This window comes from Geospiza fortis, unplaced genomic scaffold (assembly GCF_000277835.1).
Source record: "Geospiza fortis unplaced genomic scaffold, GeoFor_1.0 scaffold486, whole genome shotgun sequence".
NCBI lineage: Eukaryota > Metazoa > Chordata > Aves > Passeriformes > Thraupidae > Geospiza > Geospiza fortis.
In genome coordinates this window covers 2,465,740-2,489,700 of record NW_005054417.1, presented here as the reverse complement: position 1 = coordinate 2,489,700, position 23,961 = coordinate 2,465,740, and the positions used below count along the sequence as shown (strand labels likewise).

The 23,961-nt window shown below is 34.5% G+C and overlaps 1 protein-coding gene across 3 annotated transcripts in view; it reads left to right on the top strand.

Annotated features, from left to right (window-relative positions):
* Positions 1-15,405: 15,405 nt before the first annotated feature.
* Positions 15,406-23,961, top strand: part of GRIK2 (glutamate ionotropic receptor kainate type subunit 2) — a 239,320-nt gene continuing 230,764 nt past the window's right edge. For all 3 annotated transcript variants that reach the window (XM_031061578.1, XM_014309296.2, XM_031061577.1), the window contains exons 1-2: positions 15,406-15,568; positions 19,465-19,722. In XM_031061578.1, the coding sequence (XP_030917438.1) occupies positions 15,433-15,568; positions 19,465-19,722 (394 nt within the window). In that variant the 5' untranslated portion in view covers positions 15,406-15,432. The remainder of the gene's footprint in view (positions 15,569-19,464; positions 19,723-23,961) is intronic.

Below are 23,961 nucleotides of genomic sequence, written 5' to 3'. Positions count from 1 at the left end.
TGAGCAGTCATTGCCAAACATCAATGCCTTTGTTTTCTGAAATGTGTGAAAAGCAGAAAATTCAGACAAAATGTAAATTTTTTTTTTTTTTTTTTTTGAAGTAGATGCAGGTTAGTGTTGCTGAAAATGACTAATACCTCTTTGTATGCCCTGTTTTGTCCATCATCTTCAGCAGGGCTGCTGAAATAAGATTTTAATTTTTCTCTAAATGAAAAACAGTTTATGAGTTTCACCTGCAGGAAGTCATTGAGGATTATGCAAGAGTATTTGGGAATGTTGGATATGTGTATTTAACAAGGAGCAGCAGGGAAATCTGACTTCTTTTGAATATCATTTTCAGCATACAATTAATCTAATTTTCAGGTAGATTGTAAAGGCTGCTTACAATAACAAACTCAGAAGTGACATCCATCCTAAAAATTTTAATTGTAGGTGAAATTGAATCAAACTCAGTGAATGGGATTCAGCTGCCATAATGTAGGTGCTATGAGATGTATTTCCTCCAGCCACAGTTACAAAAGCATCTGCAACTCCAGTGAGTCCTTTGCCATATCTGCCAGCCTCTACACTTTGCACCCCAAGACAGCTTTAGGAAGTCAGAAAAGGCAGTAGATGCCTGTTCTCAGACAAGTGAACCTTACTTTGTGTCTCCCTAAAATTCCTCTTTGCAAAATTCCTCAGCATTAAAATTTTAATTATGACTGCAAATAAACTTGAATTGCTGGGCTGATGAGGCCAAGAATAGAAACCAAACCAAACATAAGACAATTTAAAAAAATCAATGAAACCAGAGCAACATAATTATGAGCCCCTTGGCTCATAATTGTGGCTCAGGTTTTACTTGCGTTCCATGATCAAATGTTGCACAAGAGTTTAATACTCCAAAAGCTGATCTGTTTTGATCTGAAGTACTACCCAAACATTACATTTTAAGTAAAACCTAGGTATGAGGTAGTTTTTTCAACATTAGTAATCTGTTGCTTTGTTCAAATATAAAAATTATTTAAAGTTTTTCAATATTTCAAAAGGATGGGCAAAAAAGGATGCTTCAAAACAGCAAAACTCATGGTGATATAAAGACCTAAATGGAAAAAGAAACCAAAGAAGGTCAATCATGTTGCTCTTTGATACAGAAGGAATGTGTTAAGGGCCTAGAAATGAAAAACTATCGCTGTATTTTGACCACCAAAATATTAAATATAATTTTCTTTGACCTTTTTATTCCATTAATTTTAATAACACATTTCAGCTGTACTGTGTGGCATTAAAGGTAAATTTATTAAGACCTTTATCTGTCAGCTGTGCTTGAGAAATACTAAATATTTTATACAAACTATATAACTAGTGAGCAAATACATCTTTTCACAATTAACATAACATGAAGAAAATTTAAATACCAAATTCAGAGAGATCCTCTCTCAGCGTACAAACCACCTGTACTACATGAAGCTGTCTCATGCAAATATCACAAGTTCACACCATCAGAAAGAAGAAAATTTCCCTAGCTTCAGAAAGAAGACATATATATCTTGTAATGTGACTGAATTTAAAGCCACCTCAGGTGATGGCAACCTATATCCACTGTCTGCAGCACAGAAATCTTGTTTGTTTTCCCCAATTCATACCTCTGCAAAAAAAGTGACAATTAGCACTGAATACTTTAACACTTGCATCAAGTAAGGCCCTCTAGTTCTTGAGAGTGAGGAAACAGTGAATAAGAAAATGGTACCCACCATCTGCATGACATATATGTTTTTGCAGAATTCTACCTTACTTCAAGCTGTCTCTTTACCAGGTTGAATTATCCTTTCCTGTTCACTCATTATGTGAAAGTTATCATACAATTTGTTGCCATCCTCTTTACTTTTTCCAGATCTATTACATAACTTTTGAAATGAGCAGGATTTTGTTCAAGGTTCAGATACATATGGGTGCCAAGTACCCAAACTCTCCTTTTAGTCAAAGGAAGTTAGCAGACAAAACAGGCCAACTGATAAACTGGGAAGGGCTGACTAAAATTGAGATCTATTTGCATTTCAGAGCCTCCCATGTAGATAAGACATGAGACCTGGGGAAAGACACATTCCTTTTCTGTGCCAGAGGCCAGGAGGGGTAGCTTCAACAAGGTCAGCATATGTGAGCATAAGTACTGACTGTGCTCAGGCCAGCTGTTCTGCCAGATCAAATGAGTGCAATGGGAACTTGTCCTCCTGGCACACCTATTGCCTTCTGCACCTATTGGCTTCCACATCTCTTGGCTTCTACACATAACAGTCTAAATCTGGAACTGCAGTCTTCCCTGCTCTGCCCAAACTCCCTCCCCAGTGGAGGGGTTTGAAGCTATGGGCAGTGTGTAATACATGGTCCTGAAAGTAAAGCTTCCACCTTATACACTAGTACAGAGTTTGTCTTTCAGTTTACTCTTTTAACCCTTTCTCCCCTGTTTAATTGCTGATATTTAGACTATTTTCCTTAGGAAATAGCTGGAGTGATTCTGTCAATACTCTACCTGCTTTCTAAGTATGCTTCCATGCTTGAATACCAGAAAATAGAGGTTGTGAAGGTAAGAATTGTAAAAAGAGTTGTGAAAAAGGCAACTACATATTCATATCTATATGCCCATATGCCTAAACCAGAATGATCATCAGTGAAGGCACATTTTTTGTTAGGCACTAGTAAATCCAGTTGTAAGACATAGATAAATTGAAAACACATTTTTAAAAATATGATTATTATTTATCATATAAATAATTCATGGAACTTTTTTTTTTCTTTTAAAAAACTTGTGTTCTCTGTGGAAGTGTTTGGGGGAAAATAAAAAAAAAGGTCTCAGCATGGGGAGATGCTGGTTGTACAGGATGAAAAAAATAATTTGTGCTTGAACCATGTAAATTGGAAAAAAAAAAATGGCCAGTGAGATTAATTCTGTTGGTTGGAGCATGGTGCTAACAGGCCAAGGTTGTGGGTTCCTATATAAATCATCGTGGGTCCATTCAGCTCAGAATATTCTGTGTAATTCTGTGATACTGCCTGGTCTCCTCTTACAAATGCAAACCTTCACCGTGGTCAAAGTAGTTTAAAGCATTTCAGATTTTTTTTAAAGGATATCATTGTAAAGAAAGAAAGAAAATATTCTGGTCATGGATTATGTTATTCTGGTTAAAGATGTATCTGGCCATGCACTAGAAAAATATATAGAAGAGGGAATAAAAAATAAGCGTTTCTTTGTATAAGATAACAGTTAATATTTAATCCAAATACAGGGTTCAGATAAGGGAGGGTGCGTAACTCTTGTTTTCTGCCAAAACAACTTTTCATTTTTCTCAAGAGGTTTCTAATTCAGTAATTAAGATGTAATTATCAAATTAGTGAACAACATTTTAGAGCATAATTATCACATTAGCTAATAACTTCTTAGCATCTAGACTCTTAATAAAATAAAATGTCTGCATCTAATTGAAGATCAATCTAAACCCAAACTCTGGGAACCTCTAGTGCTGAATTTCCACATATAGGTGGAAACAGAGTGAAAGTATACACTGTGCAAGAATCATTTGCACATTGCATTTCAGTCATTAGGAATATCAACACCGTCCCTCTCATGGAAAAGATTGATTAGGTAATTATTAAGAAATACAAGTGACAGTCAAATTTATTGCAAATTAGAGAGGAGTGTAAGGTATTCAGTATCTCTGTGCTTCAGATAAAATATTTTTACCTTCTGCTTGTGTATGACACTTTCCCCCAGACCCTCCAATAACAATACTGCAGGCTGTGAATTAAGCACTGCTGGATTATCACTGGAGACTTGAATCAGTATCTGTGATATGCAGCATCCTGAAACAGACCCTCTTGTGCCTCATTAAACATTTTTACTTCTTTACTTCAGGGGCCCAATGGAATCTGTTATTCACAGGAGTGTGCCATAAATTATTAGTTTATGACACACTCAAATTTCATATACATTGGCAAGATTTTATTGATATTTATCACATTAATTAAATGACTTTAGAAATATGAATCTGTGGCAAAATTGGTGCATTTGATGTTAAAATTTAGAAAATAATTTAAATTTATATTTCTTTTATTTTTGGAATTGAGATAGTAAATTTCCTTTATTTTTTTTTATTTTTTTTTGGAGAGCCATGTCTAAATTTCTTTGGCTAGGTTTGTTTGTGTTAGTCATATTGAGATTTTATTTATCTTGGGTCACATTGCAAAGTTTGTAAGCTTCACTATTGTTGTAAATTATGAAATAGGCAAGTTCAAGAAATCGGAACCAACATATTTTTAAAACTAAAGTTAAATCTGCTCAATTTAGCAGCAGAAGCACCTAATATCTCCACTTTTGAAAAGTGACTTGTTTTCATTCTTCTCTTTTATCAGCACTAACAATTTACAATAACACTGAAGATCCATCTCTTTCTTTCTTCTTGGCATTTTTATCACAGCACCCACTATTATTTTTTTGGTCATACTACTTGCTTGCTTCTGCATTCAGAGTACATCCCTCCCCCTTGCCTGCCCTTTATTTTTCCTTCCATGGTGAAGCATCAAAAAGGCAATCATTGAGAGAATACAAGAATACCCATTTTTTGCAGTCCAAGTTCATACATCAAGGACAGAAATAGTGAAGATTTTTCTAAATAACATTAAATAACCCACATGGGTCTTAAAATTTCTTCCAAGTATCTAGAACCCTACGCTCATGGCAGCAAATCCATATTTTAACCAGGGTAGAAGTACTGTTGACAAAAGTGATTTTGATGAGATTGTTGATAAGATGAAAAGATAATGACTTAATTTCTAAGCAACTATGTAATGTAAACATTTTTGGAAGCTGAACATTTGAGTACTGAAGTGGAACATTAGTAATTTTAACAGTGTTTGTCACATTTAAAACTCATCCATCAGTCTGATTTTGAAGGGTTTTCTTTTGTTCTTGTTTTTTTTTTTTTAATCTCTGAAGACTATTATAAGTTTTTCTGGTATTTCACAACATTTCCATAGCAATGATTTCAAATGGTTCAATTGTAATACAGTCAGAAAACATTTTGGAAAGAAGCAAAAATGCCTCAGGCAGTACTGAAGAAAAGCTCTGTTTCAGTGGCTTTAAGGGGAGAATGGCATCAATAAACAGTTCCAGTTAATGCATTGTAATATGGCAGCCGTAGGACGTAGTAATGAATTACTATTAAGTAAGGAAAACACGATGCAGCAAACTAAAAATTGGAAAGTATTTTCTTGAAATATAAAAATAATGAAAAAAAAACCATTCTCACTTTATAAATTAATAAGGATTATTCATATTTAAAGTTCATACTTTAAAAAAATTCATACTTTTTATAAAGAATAGGGATTGTTCATATTTAAAGTTCATACCACTCATAGAACTATATTGGTGCTCTGCATCTGTTACACAGATGTATGTATGTGCATATATACATACCTATATATATATATATATATTTATATATTTATATATATATGTAGTCTACATATGTCTTTTGTTCTTTTTCTTTTCCCCTTGATTAAATTATATAATAAGAATTGCTTCAGGTTACTGAAGAATTCTATGCATGGCAGTCGAGTGAAGGAAGAAAAATATGAAAACGCAGTTTTTGAACTTGCTTAAATCACTAAAATATCTACAAACTCCTGATCATTTGAATATTAAGCATTAAAAGCAAAACAAATCATCCTAAAGCTGATGATAACCCTTTAAACATTTAATTTCTGAAGAAGATTCTGCACAGGGGTCCAGTTATTAATGATGGTCACAGCATCTGGCAGGCCTTAGGTCAGGCTTTTTTTTTTTTTGTTTATCCATTTATAAGATTCAAATTTTAGTCTTTTGTGACTGCAAATGAACTTTTTATTGGCCTTCTTTAATGTCCAAAGTCATGGCAATGAGTATTCTTAAAGTTTAGTTTAAGAAAGAAATTGATTTTTTATGGCATCTTCCAATTCCAAGCTTTTGTGAATACTTTTAAGAAAGATTTTTTCCTTGATATTTTTGGAAAGAGGAAACGGACCTTATTTATTTTGAGGTTTAGATAGGCTTGAGTGTGGGAAATTTTTTTCCTATAGAAAAAAGATTGCATATTTTGTGATTCTTAATTGCTGAATCCTGCAGTGTTTGGTGTGTTGTTTTTAAATTACCTACTTGGTCTTAGCAGAGTGAGTGAAATTATCTGGATAACTGGGATTTGACCCTGAAGGTACTTCTGGCTAACACATGCTGATATCTGATGTTGAAGATGCATTAGGAATTACCTAACCAGAAAGGGCAAGCAGAAGGAGGCCTGACCGTATGACACCAGTCTGTTGAGGTGCACTAGTGTTGTGGCAGGAATCAAAGAATTAGGTAAGAAAGCAAGTTGGAAGCTACAGGCTGGGACTATTGATTACTCAGGAAGAAAACCTAAGTCCTCACCCTGAATTTCTCTCCCATTTCAGCATTTTCTACAAGAAATTGATTGGATAAAAAGCAAATAATCTAGAAATTGTGGGATTGCTCCTCTTTTATAACTAGCAGAGGCATATAGAAATATAAGACAATTTCAGGGTTGCTCTTGTTTTTTGGTTCTTGCAAACTGAAAATTCCTACATGGTAGCATATCTTCAGTTATGACAAATAACATATAACAAGACAAATAACAAGAAGACAAATAACATGCAGCATAATGGAAAATAAAAATCCTGCCCTGGATGCAATATTATTAGCATTTTTCTATGGTCTTTATGATGAGGTTAGAGAACTCGTTGTATCAGTGTTTTAATATATGTTATGACTCTTTCTAGAATGAAAATAAATGGTTTATGATTTGTCTATCTTTAGACCTATTAGTAGGGAAGTTAGAAGATGGCAACTGCCCAGTTAATAACCTATTAACAGATGTAAAAATTTCATGAGGACCAGTGGAAGACTATTTCTGTAAAATTTAGGCATTTAAGTTTGCATATTATCTTCTTTAAAGAAGTTTTGGAGAAAAAAGTTTTCTTCATGAATGTTGAGAAACTTTGCATCTGGATATTGACTATCTCCAGAAAAAAGCAAGGGAAAGAAGTAAACACGTTCTTCTAAGGCAACTCAAAACATTTTGTTACCCAAAGTAAGGAAAAGCACGTTTTAGCAAAATCTCCTGAGGCCATTTTTGTAGTCAGACTTAATTTATTACTTTGTTTCCTTTTGTTACTGTGAATCATGAGAGGCTAATTATTATGTGAGTGTGATAATTACACTGATATTATCAAGTGTATTCTGTAATACATTGCTTAGCATGTCAGAGAAAGTTAATGTACATCCCTTAAAGTGGGAAGAAATCTTATGGATAGTACATTCTAACATTGTAGATGAATGTGTTCAGGTATTATTATTTTATATGTCATCCTTACTTGTGCTCTATTGATATTCTGACTGAAAGGAGCATTATTTGTAGAGATGCTATCAAAAGCAGTCTTTTATAAATATACTGCATACTTCAGCCTAGTAATATTTTTAAGCTGTATTTCATTTATTCATTTTCAAAGCATATTTGTGCTGATGAAAGGAAAGACTCTAATGTATGTTATTTGTCACATCTGACTTGAAGATGCTAGAATCCATCCACTTACATTTAAAATAACTTTGAGGATACTTATCATTTGTATGCACTTAGCTTTTAAAACCTTTTTCATCAGTTTTATAAGGTAAGGAAAATTTTGTTCAAATGAGATCTACAGTTACTATTTCCTCATAATGTTCCTTATTATTTCCCTACATTTAAAAAAAAAGAACCAAACTCTTTCTCTTTTGATATTTGATTTTTACATTAACAATATACACATAAAATTGACTGATTATTTAGCCTGTTCCATATTGTGCAATCAGAAAAGATACAGTTTTATTTGTCCTAAATCAGTGGTTAATTCAAATCCTTTTTAGGATTTCAGCATACCTACAAGTTGGCAGTTTCATGCAACTACACTAAAATGTCAATCAAAGTATAACTTAGATGCTGAAGCTGATAGTTCTATGCATTTTAAACAGCAAAATTTGCAGGATCCTGTGATCATGGCTTCATATACTGATGCCATGAACAGAAATTACATCTCATTTCAAAACATATAGAGTTTCCAATAATTGTGCCTGTATTGCAATGTTGAGATGTTTTGAGATGAAATATTTATTTTAAAGAAAATAATATTGTCCAATATTGTGCAGGAAATCAGTAGCAATGAAAGCAAACCCCTGAAAATCCAGATCCTGCTTCCTTCCTCCAAACCATATGTGCACTCAGAATGGATAAAGGTTTCTGCTGAAGTGTGCTATCTTTTTCTGCAGTGCTGTATCCACATAAAACCAGCTTCAAAGTCAAATAACCAGCATTTTCTTTGTCAAGTAATCCTTTTCAACTTTTTTCCTGTTGTGAGATTCAGAAAGCTTTCAATATAATTTTGAAAAGAAGTAATAAAAACGTGTTATTGTTCAGATTCACACAACTGTATTTGAAATCTATAATTCCATAAACCACATTACTTTATGGAAAACGTTGTAAAGAAAACTTTTCATTCATTTTTAACATCTTGTTTGAGAGTGATTCAATTTCTTAAATCCTGTTCCAGACAGAAGTAAGTGGCTAAGATGTAATTTTCTACTGTATTTGTAGGAAGCACAAAGTCTAAGCTGCCAACCTTTAAGGGGTTCTTTGAACCATCTCTGTAGCTTTCAAATCCATAACAGGACCTGAAAGAGGATTATCAGTACAGTGCACAGCACACTTGATTAGGACTAAAATGCCTTCAGCCAGCAGCCAGCAGCCTGTATCAGTCCCTGTAGCTCAGCACCCACTGAGCCTCCTCCTCGCAGCGCCGTGCCTGCCGTGTCAGTGATATCAGGGTTTTGGGATGAGCCTCTTCAGTGCCTTCTGGCTGTAACTCTACTGGAGAGGTGTAGTCCATTCACACTCCCAAAAAGCCATCATTCCCATCTCTGCAAATGTCTATAGTGTAATACATCCTCTGAACCCTCAGTAATGTGCTTTTGACTTATTATCTTCTCCATGTGGTATCTCCTTGCACAGTCATTGGCTTCAATTACCAAATGGCCAATTTTGAAATTGGAACATGTCAGATAAAAGCATATATTTAATAGTATAATACCTGACAGAATTACTTTCATTCTGTCTTGATGCACTCTTTAGAAAAGTTGTTTATCACGGATACCAGCCACTCCTTTCTCCCAGATTTTGCAGCTAATTGAACAAAGTCTGTCTAAAAGATCATGTTTTCTGAACGTGAAATAATCAGTCAAAAAAAGAGATTGCTATTTGTCACGTCAGGATTACATCTGGGCAGCACAATTACCTTAGATTCAAAGTATTGACCTGAGGTGAAGGAAAATAAAAAAAAAAATCATTCCTAGAGAACTTAATATAAATTTAGTAGTAAAATTTAAATATATTTATATGTTTTCAAAGCAAAATGGTGGGAATAAATGTTACTGGGATTTAAAATAATTTTTTCTCCAGGCTCTCAGTCCCATTTTAATGTTACTTAAGAAAGAGGTTTTCATTGTTATATTTAAAGAGGTGGTGTATCATTAAAAAATAGTGTTCATGTCACATGTGACTGATGCTAGTTTTTATAAGGCATTAATAAAGACTTTTATAGCTGTCAGTAAATTTGTGCAGATTGGTGCCTGTTGATAATATGGCTAAAGTATTAACAAATGTATAGCTATTAAAAGCTAGTATGTGTATGTGCAAGACCTCTATCCAGCTGGTTTGGTATTAGAAAAAAAGAAACTTAATTTTATATCATCAAACAAGGAAATCACAGTTAAAATTAAAATTAAAATTAAGATTAATGCTACTGTTTCCATAACTTTCTTAATGTGAAAAATGTTATGGGTGAATGATTTTTGAATTTTTGTATCCAGGTTTCACATTTAAAAACCATAGAAGTTTTAATTCTGTGTATATAGTTCATACATTTACAATATCATTAGAACCAATTATTTTAGGCTAAGTAATTTCAAGTAGTCTGTAAGCTTCATAATGACTGATTTGATAGACTGTGATCTGAGGTAATGTGGCCTTCTGTTACATGTTTAAGGGTTTAATTTTTCAGAGGGCACAGACTGCAAAATAGCCTGTAGCTGTAATTAGATGGCATTAATTTCTCATGAAACAAACAGGTGACTGTGACTGTACCAGAAACAAAGGAGAAATTCTTTGATTTAATATTAGCCAGATTTGCCATTAGCTTGTTGGAAGTCCTACTTGGATACTTTTGAAGCTTGCTTGAATGAGGTTTTTTTCAAGTAGGTAACAGTAGCTCAGGTTTCATGTTATGCTGCTAGTTCAGAAGTTCTTTACATGCAAGATAAGGAGAGATTTTCTAATAACTTGTTCTCAAACTTCTAGTTATCTAGTGATTCATGCAATTTTATTCTTTCTGCTGGGTTTTGTCAGGTGTTACATGGAGATGATAATACAAAACACACAAGATGGTGATTTTCAAAGGGGCTCCTGTTGTGAAATGGAAATAGAAAATTGAATCACTCAGGGTTAACCGATTATTTTTGAAATTAGGTGCTTTAGAGTAGGAAAATTTTTTGGGGGGGATAATTTTTGCCAAGATGTGTAACAAGTTTACTTTTTTTTCCCCTCTGGATGTTATGTTTAAGAAAATTATTTGAAAACTGGGGAAATCGGGATGACTTGTAAGCGATAAATGTCAATTCTACTACAATTTTTTTTGACAGAAAATGCTGTTTAAACAGTTTCATGACAATTTTTTTGACTTGTATAATTATGAACTATTTTAGATTTTCTTTTTCCTTGGAAAATATTAAGGAAATCTGCATTTTATCCTTTTTGGTAAAATATTCCTATCATTTTTTTTTCAATGATTTGTGTTTCTGAAGAAACCGTTATTCCATCAATATTACACTGATGATTGATTTTTTCCTATTTGTTATGGTAAAAGAGCTTGGTCATATAAAGGTTTTTTTTAATAGAGTCAATTGATGAAAAATCCTAATGGATTTCAGGTACATTAAAAGCAATTCTTTCATATCAACATTAACAGGAAATTTGAATTATCCCAGATATCACTTCACAGATGCAGTATTTAAAGAATATTTTTTAATTGCTCTGGCTTATCTGGCTTGGATTGGCATGTCTGAAATATTCCTCAGGTGTTGATCACCCCAAAAAATCTAGTGAGCTTTATCTAAGTGGTTACTGTGACAGTAAAAACTGGAAGTGCTCAGCCACACAGCTATCAGCTACTGTACACAGCCTATAAAACTTCATGGGCTACAGATTGAGCTGTAGATACGTGATCCCATATTCCCTGGTGTTACTATTATAGGGCAGAGACAAACTGCCTTATCATTAACTCTTTAAATGAAGAAACTGTGTATGAGACCACTGGAGCAAGTTAATAATAACATACACATTTTTTTTTACTGCTTTTAAGTTTTTTCTTTCTGTCCTGAAGTAGTAGTGGATTTTCAGGCTATTCTTCCAGGATGTGCTGCTGGCTGCATCTGAGAACTAATGTTTCTGCCTACCATGGGTCTATAAACTCTGTTAAAAAAAAACCCCAAATCCTAACACCTGCATTTTTTAAGGTGTTAGGCAGAGATAGGCATTGGTTTGGCTGCTTGTCCCCATACAAATGGCAAGATTTATGACTCTTCTGTCTGCTTATCTAAAGGCTTGCAGTGCATTCCTCAATTTGATTATTAATAAGGCTATCCTGAATACAAAGTAAAGCAGCAGTAAAGAAAAGCCTGCTTGGGAGGAAACAACATGACACAGTGTGCTATGACAGCTTCTGGATACCACTATCCCTTCATAATTGAGTATATCTGAACTGGAAAGCCAATTCTTTTATTTTCCTTTCCATTTTATATAAAAAATGCAATGCAATTAATGGATTGTCTCCCAGTATTAAGCCAGTGGATTTGCATGACATAGTATTTAAAACTAGTCAAAGTGTTTTAATTTTTTTTACTATTTTTGCATACTCAGTAACAAATAGGAGCTCAATAGTAAATTTAAAGTTACTGAATAAGTTTCTATTTCTTATGCAGCTGTGGAAAAACACCATTTAAAAATTTTCATTCTTGTCAATGCTTGAACTCATTTATGTGTCTTTGCTGAGCATCCTGGAAACATCTAATGCATAGACTCCCAAGCAAACTTACGGGGTTTCTCCATCTGGAGAATGAGGATCTGTTTTTTTAATATATTCTGATATTCAGAATACAGACGTGTCAGTCTGAGCTCCTGGTCTTAGCAGTTGAGTTTAATTTAAACTAAATAAATGTTCAATTAAAAAAGGGTGTGTGTGTATGTGCTGTATGAGCTTGGCCAAAGCTGCATTCACTGCTGAGGAACCTGGCATTTTCAGTCATTTTGCATATTAGTAGGACGTGAAACACCTTTGAGGACCAGTGAGTCTCTTAGTGTGAAGGTTATGATGAACCTGCCAGCATCCAAAATATTTTACTATATATTTTACTGAACTGAAAGGAATCTAGTGGATTTTTGACAACATACAGCTTAGAAAATAGCTAGGAATCTTCAAATATATGGTCTACTTTATATTCCTCTAGGGTTCTTATTTTTAATTTCAGTGTCTACCTAGTGCAAAATGTGAAACTATTCAGGAGCAGAAAATAAGATTTCCTTCCTCCTAGCAAAATATCCTAATCATAGAACAATAGAAGCAGGTTATTCTACTTCTCTTTTTCTTAGGACTGGAAATATACCCTGAAACAGACAGACCATATGATGCCAGGTTTGAGGTTTCTTTATCACAGGGATAGAGAATAAGTCAGTGAGTAAGGGAAGAAATCACGGAATGGTGTACGTGGACAATTACACATCATGGCCACTCATAGGAGATGTCATCTTCATAAAATTGTCTTGCTATATGATGGATGTCACTAACATTAGGAGTTACCTAGGTAGGCAAGGTCAAAATAAAATTTCTCTTCCTCCCTTTATTTTTTTATGCTGACAGTAGTGGCTGAATCTTTGACAGAGAATTCCTGGTCTCAAGGATTTAGAAATCAGTATAATGAAAAATGCAAGAATAAAGAAGGAAGGTTGTACTGAGCTTCAGACACATGGAAATTAGAGAATAAATCTTCCAATGTAAAAACTTCAGGAGAACCAAGAAACTGTAATGTTTACTTCTTTTAATAAATCCATTTAGCTTAGGATATAGATAGGATTTCCTAATTGTTTTTGTGATATGGCTTTATTCTAATATAATTGAATAACTGCCCTCCAGATGCCTTGGGAAAGCCTATGAAATCTATCTTAATTTTCATTTTGTTCATGGAAATGTCTTTTTATTGTCACTGAATATCTATACTTATAATTTAACTAATTTTTGGATTCCTGCAGCAATTTAAAAGTATTTTCCCCAAATCAAAATACTATCCTCCTATATGTCACCATTTGAATTGCAATGCTTAGATTCTGTAACTTTTAGCATCCCAAAAGCTTGTCTATTAGAATGTTTCTCTGAACAGAGCACTCCATTAACTTCAAAAGCAGTAGGTTGCCTTTAATGTTCATATTCCATTATTGTGCAAATAAACATGGTCATTTTTTTTGAGTTTTAAAGTGTACTAGGCTTATATATATACTGAACACTATCTAAGTTTCTTTGGCTTGAGCTCTGACAGTTTTGTTAATATTGGTTACTAAAGATATTGAAATTTTTCTTAAGAGTCTGCCTTTCCCTTCATTGCCTCTTTTCCAGTTTGAAATGACTAAGGCTTAAATAATTATTAGTCACATCTTATCTCAGTGGCAAAGGCTTGTGCTTTTAAAGTAATATTATATGAGCATCTGCTCCTATGGCTCTTGCCAGAAATTAAAAGGCTGATCTGCAGGAAAAGAAGGTTAACACCTCAGATTTGTAGTGAGAAATGTATTGCAAGAGGAAGAATATTTGCAAAACCAAGCAGCCTTTTCTATTTAATACTATCAGTAAATAGTAAATACACATCTTTTTGCTTTACCAACAGTTTATGTGCTTGGTTACTCACAAGACTATTTACAAACTGACTGCAGTTTTTGAAGTTTAGTTTGATCCAGTCACTGGATATTCAGATTCTGAGAACTTCTTGATGAGAAAGTAGCAGTGTTGAATAGAATTTTTAGACAGTATGAGTCCAAGTAGCAATACTACTTTGGAAATGAATAAATACAAGCAAGGAGAGAGTGAATGAGTAGCATTCCTTTCAGAGGCACAATACCTGGCTTGTAATTAGTGATCCTGTGATGATGGCCATTGTCTGTCCGTTAGAATTGTCAGGTCTCTGTTAAAATGAGGGTTGAAGGGAGCATAACGATACTGATCATTTTTCTGAGGCATTCCATGTCACCACAGTAAGGACACATCTTCAAATTACTTTTATTGTCACAGTATCCTTGGCTTTTCCAGATCCAAGAATAAATTATGTTACCTCAAAGTATGAATAAATTTACATTCTATGGACAATGATATCTCATTAATGAGGAAAGCTGATGCACAGCATTTTCTCACAAGCATATTTGCTTCATTTAAGATGAAGGTTGGCTCAAAAGTGTTCTAGAAATTGTTTATTATTTAAGGCATGTCCTACTCTGGTAGCATGCCTTGTTTGGGGATGTTTTCATTGCAGGATAGAGGTTATGCAGGGTGTAGTTTCTTGGATTCCTGTATTTACTGAGAATGAAGTTAACATCTACTTGCAGTTCAGGGCAAAAGAGCAAAATCTGAACTTTTTGCTCAACATATTTATCAGTTCAGGCAAACAGTCATGCTAAAATATCTCTCCATTTTAATTTCTGGAAACAATTTGAGGCATCCCAGTCCTATGCTCCATTGTATAATGTATTTTCAGTGAACTGCCAAGTTCATTATTAATATATTGTAAGTAGAAAGCAAGAATCCATGTCTCCCTTCCACCTGCCACACACAGAGGTCGTGGAAGATCTGGAAGGGACAAATGTATTCATTTCAAGTTTAATTATATAAAATAGTAACAATAGTGATAGTAGCTATGTAATAATTAAATATACTTCATCCCTCTCCTATTCTTGCTTCTAAATTGTGTGGTTAATATATAATGCTACACTTTTTAAAATTCAGAATAATAAAATGAGTATTGAATGGAAAAAAGCAACAGGTTTTCTTAAGGTAAGTTCTTATTGTTGCTGGTTTACTTATTGCTTGACTCAAAGCTCATCAAAATAATGAGTTGCCCTGTATCAGGTTTATGGAATTAAATACTTTGGGCTGATGAATCTTTTCCAAAAGGATTATTAAGGATGCTATTTTATGCCCTTTTTGCTTATTAGTGGTTTTTTTTGTTGTTCTTTTTTCTTTGTTCCTCTACCAGGAGGCATTTTTGAGTGCGTGGAATCTGGTCCAATGGGAGCAGAAGAATTAGCCTTCAGATTTGCTGTGAACACAATCAACAGAAACAGAACTCTTCTGCCAAACACCACATTAACATACGACACACAAAAGATCAATCTTTACGACAGTTTTGAAGCATCCAAAAAAGGTAACCTTTTGCATATTTAGTTTTTTTAATGAAGGACTAAGGCTCACTTAGTTTACTTATCTGAAAAAATGTCTATCTGATGAAGCCATATGCAATGAAACTGACATTAAAGAGCTGCTTTATTAAAGGTTGTAATGATAACTGCTTGACAATTACATTGCCACTTTTGCTCCCACTAACCCTATCTAAAAGCTATTCCCTTAAATATTTCAAATCTGAAATAAATTTTGCTGAACATTGTGACTAGGGTGTTTCTTATACCAGCTCCCTTGGAGTGAGAAATCTCACTGTCTTCAAAATTTTTTCATCAAAATGCCAAGTTCCCCAAATTCTACTGGAACTGGGATTCAGTCACTTCAAGTACATTTTCACAAATGCCTTTATATAGTTAGTCACAGACTTTGAAAGTGGAGTAGTAGTTGTAATTTAGTGCATCTTATACCAGCATGGCATAAAAATAAGCCTAAATATTAAGTCTGTGCTTAAGGCTATCACTATCAGATACATGACAAGACCTGAGTTAAGCTCTTTCCTCCTAACTATAAATTATATGTGTTTACAGAAGAATTAAGAGTAAAAATTAAGTTTGAACATTTTCCATAAATTTTAAAATCTTTGATCCTCAAAAATATATTTCCAAATTTTCAGATTGCTTTACTTTTAAGTCATGGACAATAGGCACAAATTGCTGCATCTTTGTTGTATCCTAGAAAGTGGAAACACCAAAAAGTTCAGTATGTACTTATGGAAGAAAGTACAAAGCCTCGTGTCAAAACTCAGTAAGACTGAATTTTGCACTGTATTGCATGCTCTTTAAAAACACTTTTCTTATAAATTGAAGAGCTAATTTCATATGAATGCTATATGCAACAAAACAATAAGAAGGGTGAAAGAATTGGAGGTCAGCCTGTGTTTCTTATGGCAGGTTTCTAGCCTAAATCTGTCAAGTGATCTGGTGCCAACATGTCTCTCCCAAGCATTAAAGACAAAAAGCTTTATACAATAAGGGATTTTTGGTGGTATGGTGGGCTAAGAAGAGTGCAAACACTTGATACAACATTAGATATTATACCTAAGGGAAAGCTCCTGTGGCATGATTAATGTCCATGAAGGACATCTTAAAAATGGAATTTAATACTAATAAATATTCAGTTTAGAACTGAAGGGAAATTTTTACTGCTTTTACTATAACAGATTAACAGAGAATCTTGCTAACCTGTTTATCTCTTTATTTGACAAATAAATAATTCAAATATAGATTCTCATTAGGCATGAAAAGAGAGTGTCCTTATTTGTACAGAAATACAGTTTGGTCATTGAAAGATTATTATAAAAAATTGTCATGAAAATTGGTCATTTTTCATGTATGAAAAATTATAGGCTAAACATTTATGCCTAGCAAGATGAAATTTTTGCACAGTAGCGTGTATGGTACAAGAAAGAGGGAAAAATGCACTTTTAATAGAGTATCTTTGGCTTGTTATTCTTGTGTTTTGGATGATGGAATAAAGTGAGTTTTGAGAGAGACTACTCTTTCCTTTCCATCTCAGCCAACAGTGAATAAAAGTGCTGAATCTTAATTCTGTTTCTTTCATTCTCCTTTTCTTCTCACCTTCCAAATTCAACTGCTTCCTGACTGCTGCACATGCTGACCTGTGAAATTTAATGGGACATTTTCTCCCTGTTCCTGGGGAAGGATGCAGACAGCAGAGAAATTTCTCCTGAGATCTCTAATTCTTTAATTCTTTCCTGAGAAAATACAACTACTTTTAGTCCTTACCTGGGGTTTGCTGGTCAGAATATTATGTTGCTAATTCTTGTTAGACTATAATAGCTGAAATTAGAATGATAATGTGCTATTGATTAGACATATTGAATAGAATGCATATATTCCTTTTTCCCACTTGCATCTTGGATGAGAAAGCAACACTTTATTTGTAACTGCTCAGGCTATATCAAAATCTGTGTAATCTTTTAGTACTAATAGCTTTTTGCATCATCAATTCACAATACAGACAACTGCATTTGTGCTCACAGGTGCTTTAGTTCAGAATCAGAGGCTAAAGGTTAACACAGAATGGTTCATTTTATTATGATGGATACAAAGCAGAATTTTAACAATGAAGTTTAAGCATTTGACTCATTTTTGTGGTTCATTATCATGTCCATTAGTGAGCAGGCAGGCACTGCATCAAAAATAGCCTGTTTAGACCTCTTATTAACACATACATTTGAAGTTGACAATAGATAAAATATTAATGGCTTTTTAAAGGTACTATATGAATAAACAACCTGAAGTCAAGAAGATATTTCAAACTTACTGTTTCAGTGAAAAATAATGTAAATGCAACAAAATATCCCTCAACATTCTAGGAAAATTGGTATGCATCTGATAGAGCGAGTGCCATATTAAATCACGTGTGAAAGCATTGCATTATTCAAATCTCAGAAAGAGGGAAAAAAAAAGTCCATTGAAAAGCCATCTGGTAGCTATTGCTGTTGTTAGTGATCCCATTTACTGACATTTGCATAAAGCTTGTTGATTACTCTTAGGAAGGGCAATATTAGCATAAATGTTTTTTTATTGAGCTAGTCATTTAGGCTACACACCGAATAGCAATGAAGATCCTGTGTGTCTGACAAGTTTATTTAAACCACTGGTGCTCTGCAGCAATAAAAAGGTGTGCCAGCATAGTTTCTGGAATGCACTTGAAAGACTTAGCCATATTTTCATCAAGTTGAAAAGAATGTGCACAACAATTAATTTTGAATTGATGAGAAAAGCAATGCAGCAAGATGTGTTTCTACTGCTGGTTTCCTCAGCTGTCAGGAACACTGATGGTGGAGTAACAGAATTAATCAAACCCTGTATAAATACTCATGTCTAGTTTGGTTTTCATTACTTCTCTCTGCCAAATGGGTTGTTTTCCCAAAAGACAGAGTCTGCTTTTCAGAGCTGTGTACTTGTAAAAGTTGTGCCTGTGGTAGTGAGTGACATAGGAGCAGGGCATTGGCCGAGACTCTGGTCTTCAGTATTGATTATTTTTTCCTGCCTTCTTTTTGTCATGGTCTAACAAATATTCAACAAGATGATACTGGAGTGTACTGTGGGAGATTATAGAGACTAGAGACTGCTAATGAACAGTACAGGTAGGGCCACCCTGTATCAGAAAACAGGAAGCTGAGCCACTTGAATGCAGCAGTATTATGTCAGTGGCTCTCAAGGCCATTTTTATATACAAGTATAGCAAAACTGAGCATTTCCAGTTTTTAGGATGGGACACCTAAATTTTTTTTCACTAACAGACAGCAATTTAATTTTAGAGAAAAGACTGGTCCTTTAATTGTACTAACCAACATACCTATTTCAGATACAGAAATTTAAATGTCCATTTTCATGAAATTAACTCTGTGCCTGATAATTAACTGTGGGGTACTTCATATGTAAAATTTCTGAGTAATTAGGACTTCAGTAGAAGTAGTCGTGACTGATTGAGGAGAAAGCTATCACTTAACCCAGATTAGGATACTGTCCTATTTGACCCTTTTCTAAATGTAAGATACAGCTAAGCACAAACCTATTTTATTCATCAGTACTTTTAAAAAGACACATGATTACTGGCCTTTATAGCTTCCATTGACATAGGAATGTTTAATAAACATAGCTGAGTACTATTTAGATGTTAAGAGTCAATATTGATCAGTTTATAATGAAAGATTGGAAGCATATTCTGAAGTTGAAATGTGTAAGTGAAAGCGTTACACAAGAAGGGAGCTCTGTCAGTAAGACAGTCATATTTCATGGAGTGCCTTTTGTTTAACATGAATTGTGCAATACCTTCTGGCACACTGCCTTTTTTCCTCTCATCATTGACAGACTTCTGTCTCCTCTTCAGCCTGTGATCAGCTGTCCCTTGGGGTGGCAGCCATCTTCGGACCATCCCACAGCTCCTCAGCCAACGCCGTGCAGTCCATCTGCAACGCCTTGGGAGTTCCACACATCCAGACCCGCTGGAAACATCAGGTGTCAGACAACAAGGACTCCTTCTATGTCAGCCTCTATCCGGATTTCTCTTCACTCAGCCGTGCCATCCTTGACCTTGTGCAGTTCTTCAAGTGGAAAACAGTTACTGTTGTTTACGATGACAGCACTGGTAAGGCCAAAGCATCAGGCTGTGTGCAGAGCTATTCACATACACAAAGAGAGGGAGGAAGGGTGTCACTACTCATATTTCATAATTTAAGAAATTTTTAATAGTTTGCAAGAATTTTACGGGTAAGGCAGTGTAGAACAAATAATGTGGACATATTAGCATAAGTATTCTCATAAGTATGCTTCAGTTGCTGAATTCTGTGTGTTTGAGCTCACAGCTGTCAATAAATTGGTCACACTCTGTCTGTGTTTTCTGCAGTGTCTTAACAGTTGCTAACAGCTATGTCTTTTGATTTTACTTAAAACTTAAACTTGGAAGAAAAATATGGTAACTTGAAAAATACACTAGTGTACTCAGTGAAGTAGAAAGCTTAAATTCTGGTGCTGCCTCTGGTGATGGTGGAGTTTGAAAACACATGCCATATTTGTTTGGAATTTTAGTATCTGTTTCTTCAGATAGAAGTGAAGAAAGAGCCCTGGTTTCAGCTCCTAGCAGTTGGACCAAAAGGAAGTTTGGAGGCTTGGTTTACAGATGAATTACAGGAGTTAAAATTAACTCCTGACTTTCCAGCAGAAATATACTAGTCCCTTGGTCACCCTAAAATTTGTTTTGCCTTTCAGTTTTGCCTTGACAGTGGTACCTTTGAAAAATGCTGTAAAACTTACATTTCATTTGAGGTCTAGTGGTGGTTAGAAAGAAGACCTTGGTTAAGAGGAAAATATCACTGTAATGGAAGATACAAGGAAGGTGCTTGGCTAAAGAAGACATATTAAATCTTATGGGAAATGCTGGTAACTTCTTCCATGCTGGTTGATCCATTATTGTCAGGAAGAGAGCATAGGGAGCCTCAAATTCTTCTCGTGGTTCAGTGAACCAGAAGGCTGTTGATGTGCTCATTACGTGATGCTACTCTCTATCCAAATCTGAAATAAAAAAAAATAAGATCAGGTAACAAAGTGAGGCTACCTGTAGGGAAGACTAACTGTGCTAGATAAACAGCAGTTACTGCACCAGGACAGAACACCTTCTTGCTGTTCAAGCTGGGATAAGATGCATGTGTAGCTACCGAAAGGTGAGGAGGGAGCAGAGAAGATGCTGCATAACTGTCCTTATAACTGATATTTTTTCTTTATACCTTTTAAAAAATTGTAAGGCAGCGACATTTAGAAGCTACCTCACTGCAAGTTTGTTGGCTGATATTACCAAAAATTTCAGGTAATAAAACTTTTGATTTAGGTTTTAAAATCAAACTATAGCTTTAAAGACCTAAGACAAGCAATATGTAGCTTGTTTGTTTTTTTTTTCCCAAATTTTTATCTATTTTTGTTCTGAAATAGGAAAGGAAGCTAAATCCTCAAATTTTAACCAAATGGTGATAGAAGGAAGTGAGTTGTGGTGATTAAGTTTTGTGTAAATTGGAGATATTTCACCTTGATTGAAATCCTTTGGAGCCTCTTTTTTCAAGAACAGGTTACCTCTTTAAAAAGTCAATTCCATTAGAAAATTCATATGTTTTAATACTTTGAAATTGCTTTGCTCAATAATTTAAAAGAATTCTCTTCTGTCCAAAAAAAAAAAAAAAAACAACAAAAGAATACTTCATGTTTAATGATCTCTTCAAATCCAGAGATATATTGTTGGCAGCCTTGATAGACCTGATCTCAATAAAACATGTTTTGAAGCCAAGACATAAATAGAAATGGAAAAGAAAATTAAAAAGAAGGTTTTCTTGTATATATTTTGATCTACTTGTTCTACTTGGTATTACTGTTAATATTTGACAGAGAATCCCAATCATAACCTTGTTTAGAACAATTTTAAAATAAATTTCACGGTGAATTAGTAGATTGAGTTATTTAATCTAGTCAAAAAGCATAAAGACTTGTTCCAGGATATAATCTCTTTAAAATGATATTTCTTTCTGGAGTGGCCAGGCCCTTTATATTATAATAGTGGTTGTTCCTGTAATCTCATCTACAACATTTTTTTTCTCTTGAAATCTATTTCTGTCTGAAGAGGCAGAAAAAAACCCCAGTCTGTTTTAGAAAGGTTATCCTCTGTCTTTTTTTGTGGTGTTTTCTGTAAAGTGAACTTAGATTCTATTTTTTAAAGACTGTCAACTTCTCTTTGTTAGTAGCATCTCCTATGGATAATTCCAGGACTTTAAAAGCAAATTACACTGCTGGGAAGTCCACAGCATCACTTGCCTTTGAAGTACATACAGGAACAACTCTGAGCTATGAGAAACTATTAGTCTTAAGCAGATTTTATATATCTGCTGGAGTTCAAGTGCAAGCTGATGGTTTTTGAGGCAGGGGGAGAGGAACCTTTTGAAAGGAAGTAGTTGCTTGATCTTGGGAAGTGGTTCTCTCCTGTCATAGGATAAGACAAATATTCAGTTATGAGTCTGGGACTGGAGCTCAATATGATGTTTCAACTAAGATTTAGAAATTGTGTTGTATGACTTGTGCCATTTAAGATCTAACTACAAATCATTAAAATGAAGGCAATGAATACAAAATATTTATCACTGTTTATGTCTGTTTTTTCCATTTGATCAGTGATTCCTTAATGTAAGATGGATATAATTCTTAACTCCTTTTTTCTTTGTTTCTCTTTTAATCACCTACATTTTGCACTCCTTTATTGGATGGTTGTGGAGGATGATGATGTATGCCTTTTTTAATGCTGATTTTAGATAATGGATTTCCTTCATCTGAAGGGACAATTCCCCAAAGGGCATGCTGGTCAAGAAAATAATATGTTGGTATAGCAGCTACAGTGATAATTTAATTGCTAAAACTAATATTATTTTGGAGATTCATATTTGTTTTATGTATTTTTATTATCATTGTAAACGTGGATAAAAAGAGTGCTGATACTTTTATTATAGAAAGGAATAAAAGATATAAAGCATGCATAAACTCGATCTGGATACTTCTCCAATAAATTATCAGGGCTTTCCCATATGTCAAGGTCCTGAAAGATGGCAGGTTGACTCTGAGGGAAAACATCATTTCATGTGATAAACACATTCTAAAAATGTGTTTATCTTCTTAAATGTAAGGGCTCAATTTTATGAATTTTCTAAGGAATTGCTAATGTTTTGTAATGAAAAAGGAGACATCACCTGCTTCAGAGCTAAAAAAAAAAAAATTGTGTCCATGTTCTTCATCTCCTCAGTGTGGGATATATCTTCCAGGGTAAAAACAATCGGTGGAAGCTGTGTGGTTGTTTGACACTCTGCAGCCAGTAAATGGCCATGTTAACTCTAGTGTCACTCCCAGAGGTATGCTAGACACCAATACTCCAAGTGCACAGTCCAACTGCCCCTGGACAACACCATCGTGTCCAACTCTATTCAATCCCCCAAGTTTCTACCTTGTATGAGTGAAAGCCATTTATGTGAATGATCCATGTAAGTCTTCCATACTGTTTTTTGTGTCTTTCAATCCATAGAGTAGCTGCCTTCAAAAAGAAGATAAGGTGTTGCCTCTGAGGATGGGATTGTAACTAGATGATGTTTAAGGTTCCTTCCAACCCAAACTATTTTATGATTCTGTGAGATGTATGAAATAGATATTTGTATTTGGTCTGGATCTAATTTGATTTGAGATTGGGTGGTATGAAGGTGGTAAAGTGGAAGTCAGTGCTTGTTTAGAGCCCAGTTTGAAATGAGACAGAAAATTTGGAATCCCAGTCTCCCTTTGTAATAATCTTAGAGATTACTACTAAGAACAGACATTAGTTTGTTGTCTCCCTCTTTGAAGCATTCTCCCTGTATTCCCAGAGAAGGAATAGCTGTAAATCTTACTCCTAATTTGAGAAAAGGCATAAGTTGTTTTTAATGCACTGTGGATAGCAACTAGACCCTGGCCCATGCTTTATGATGCAGAAGTAGCTAAGTCAGAGAGGATGAATGTCTGCAGTCCAGCTATTGCTCCTCATGTTGGACTGAGCCTCAGGGTACTGGTTTGTTCTGTACTGATCAGACCTGCCTCATCTTCAGGACTGTGTAATGAGGAATGCAAAATAACTTGCCACAGGATAAAATAGAGGTTGTGCCATGCTGAAATAGGTACAGGCAAGTTTTAGAGGGATATAATCAATAACAGCGGAGTGAGCAAAGATCAGATTGGGTACAGTGTAATAAGGAAGACTCAAGACTGTACAAATAAGATGAAGTAGATGAATAAACTAGAAAGGTTAATTCTACCTTGAATTGGTAAGAAGAGATGC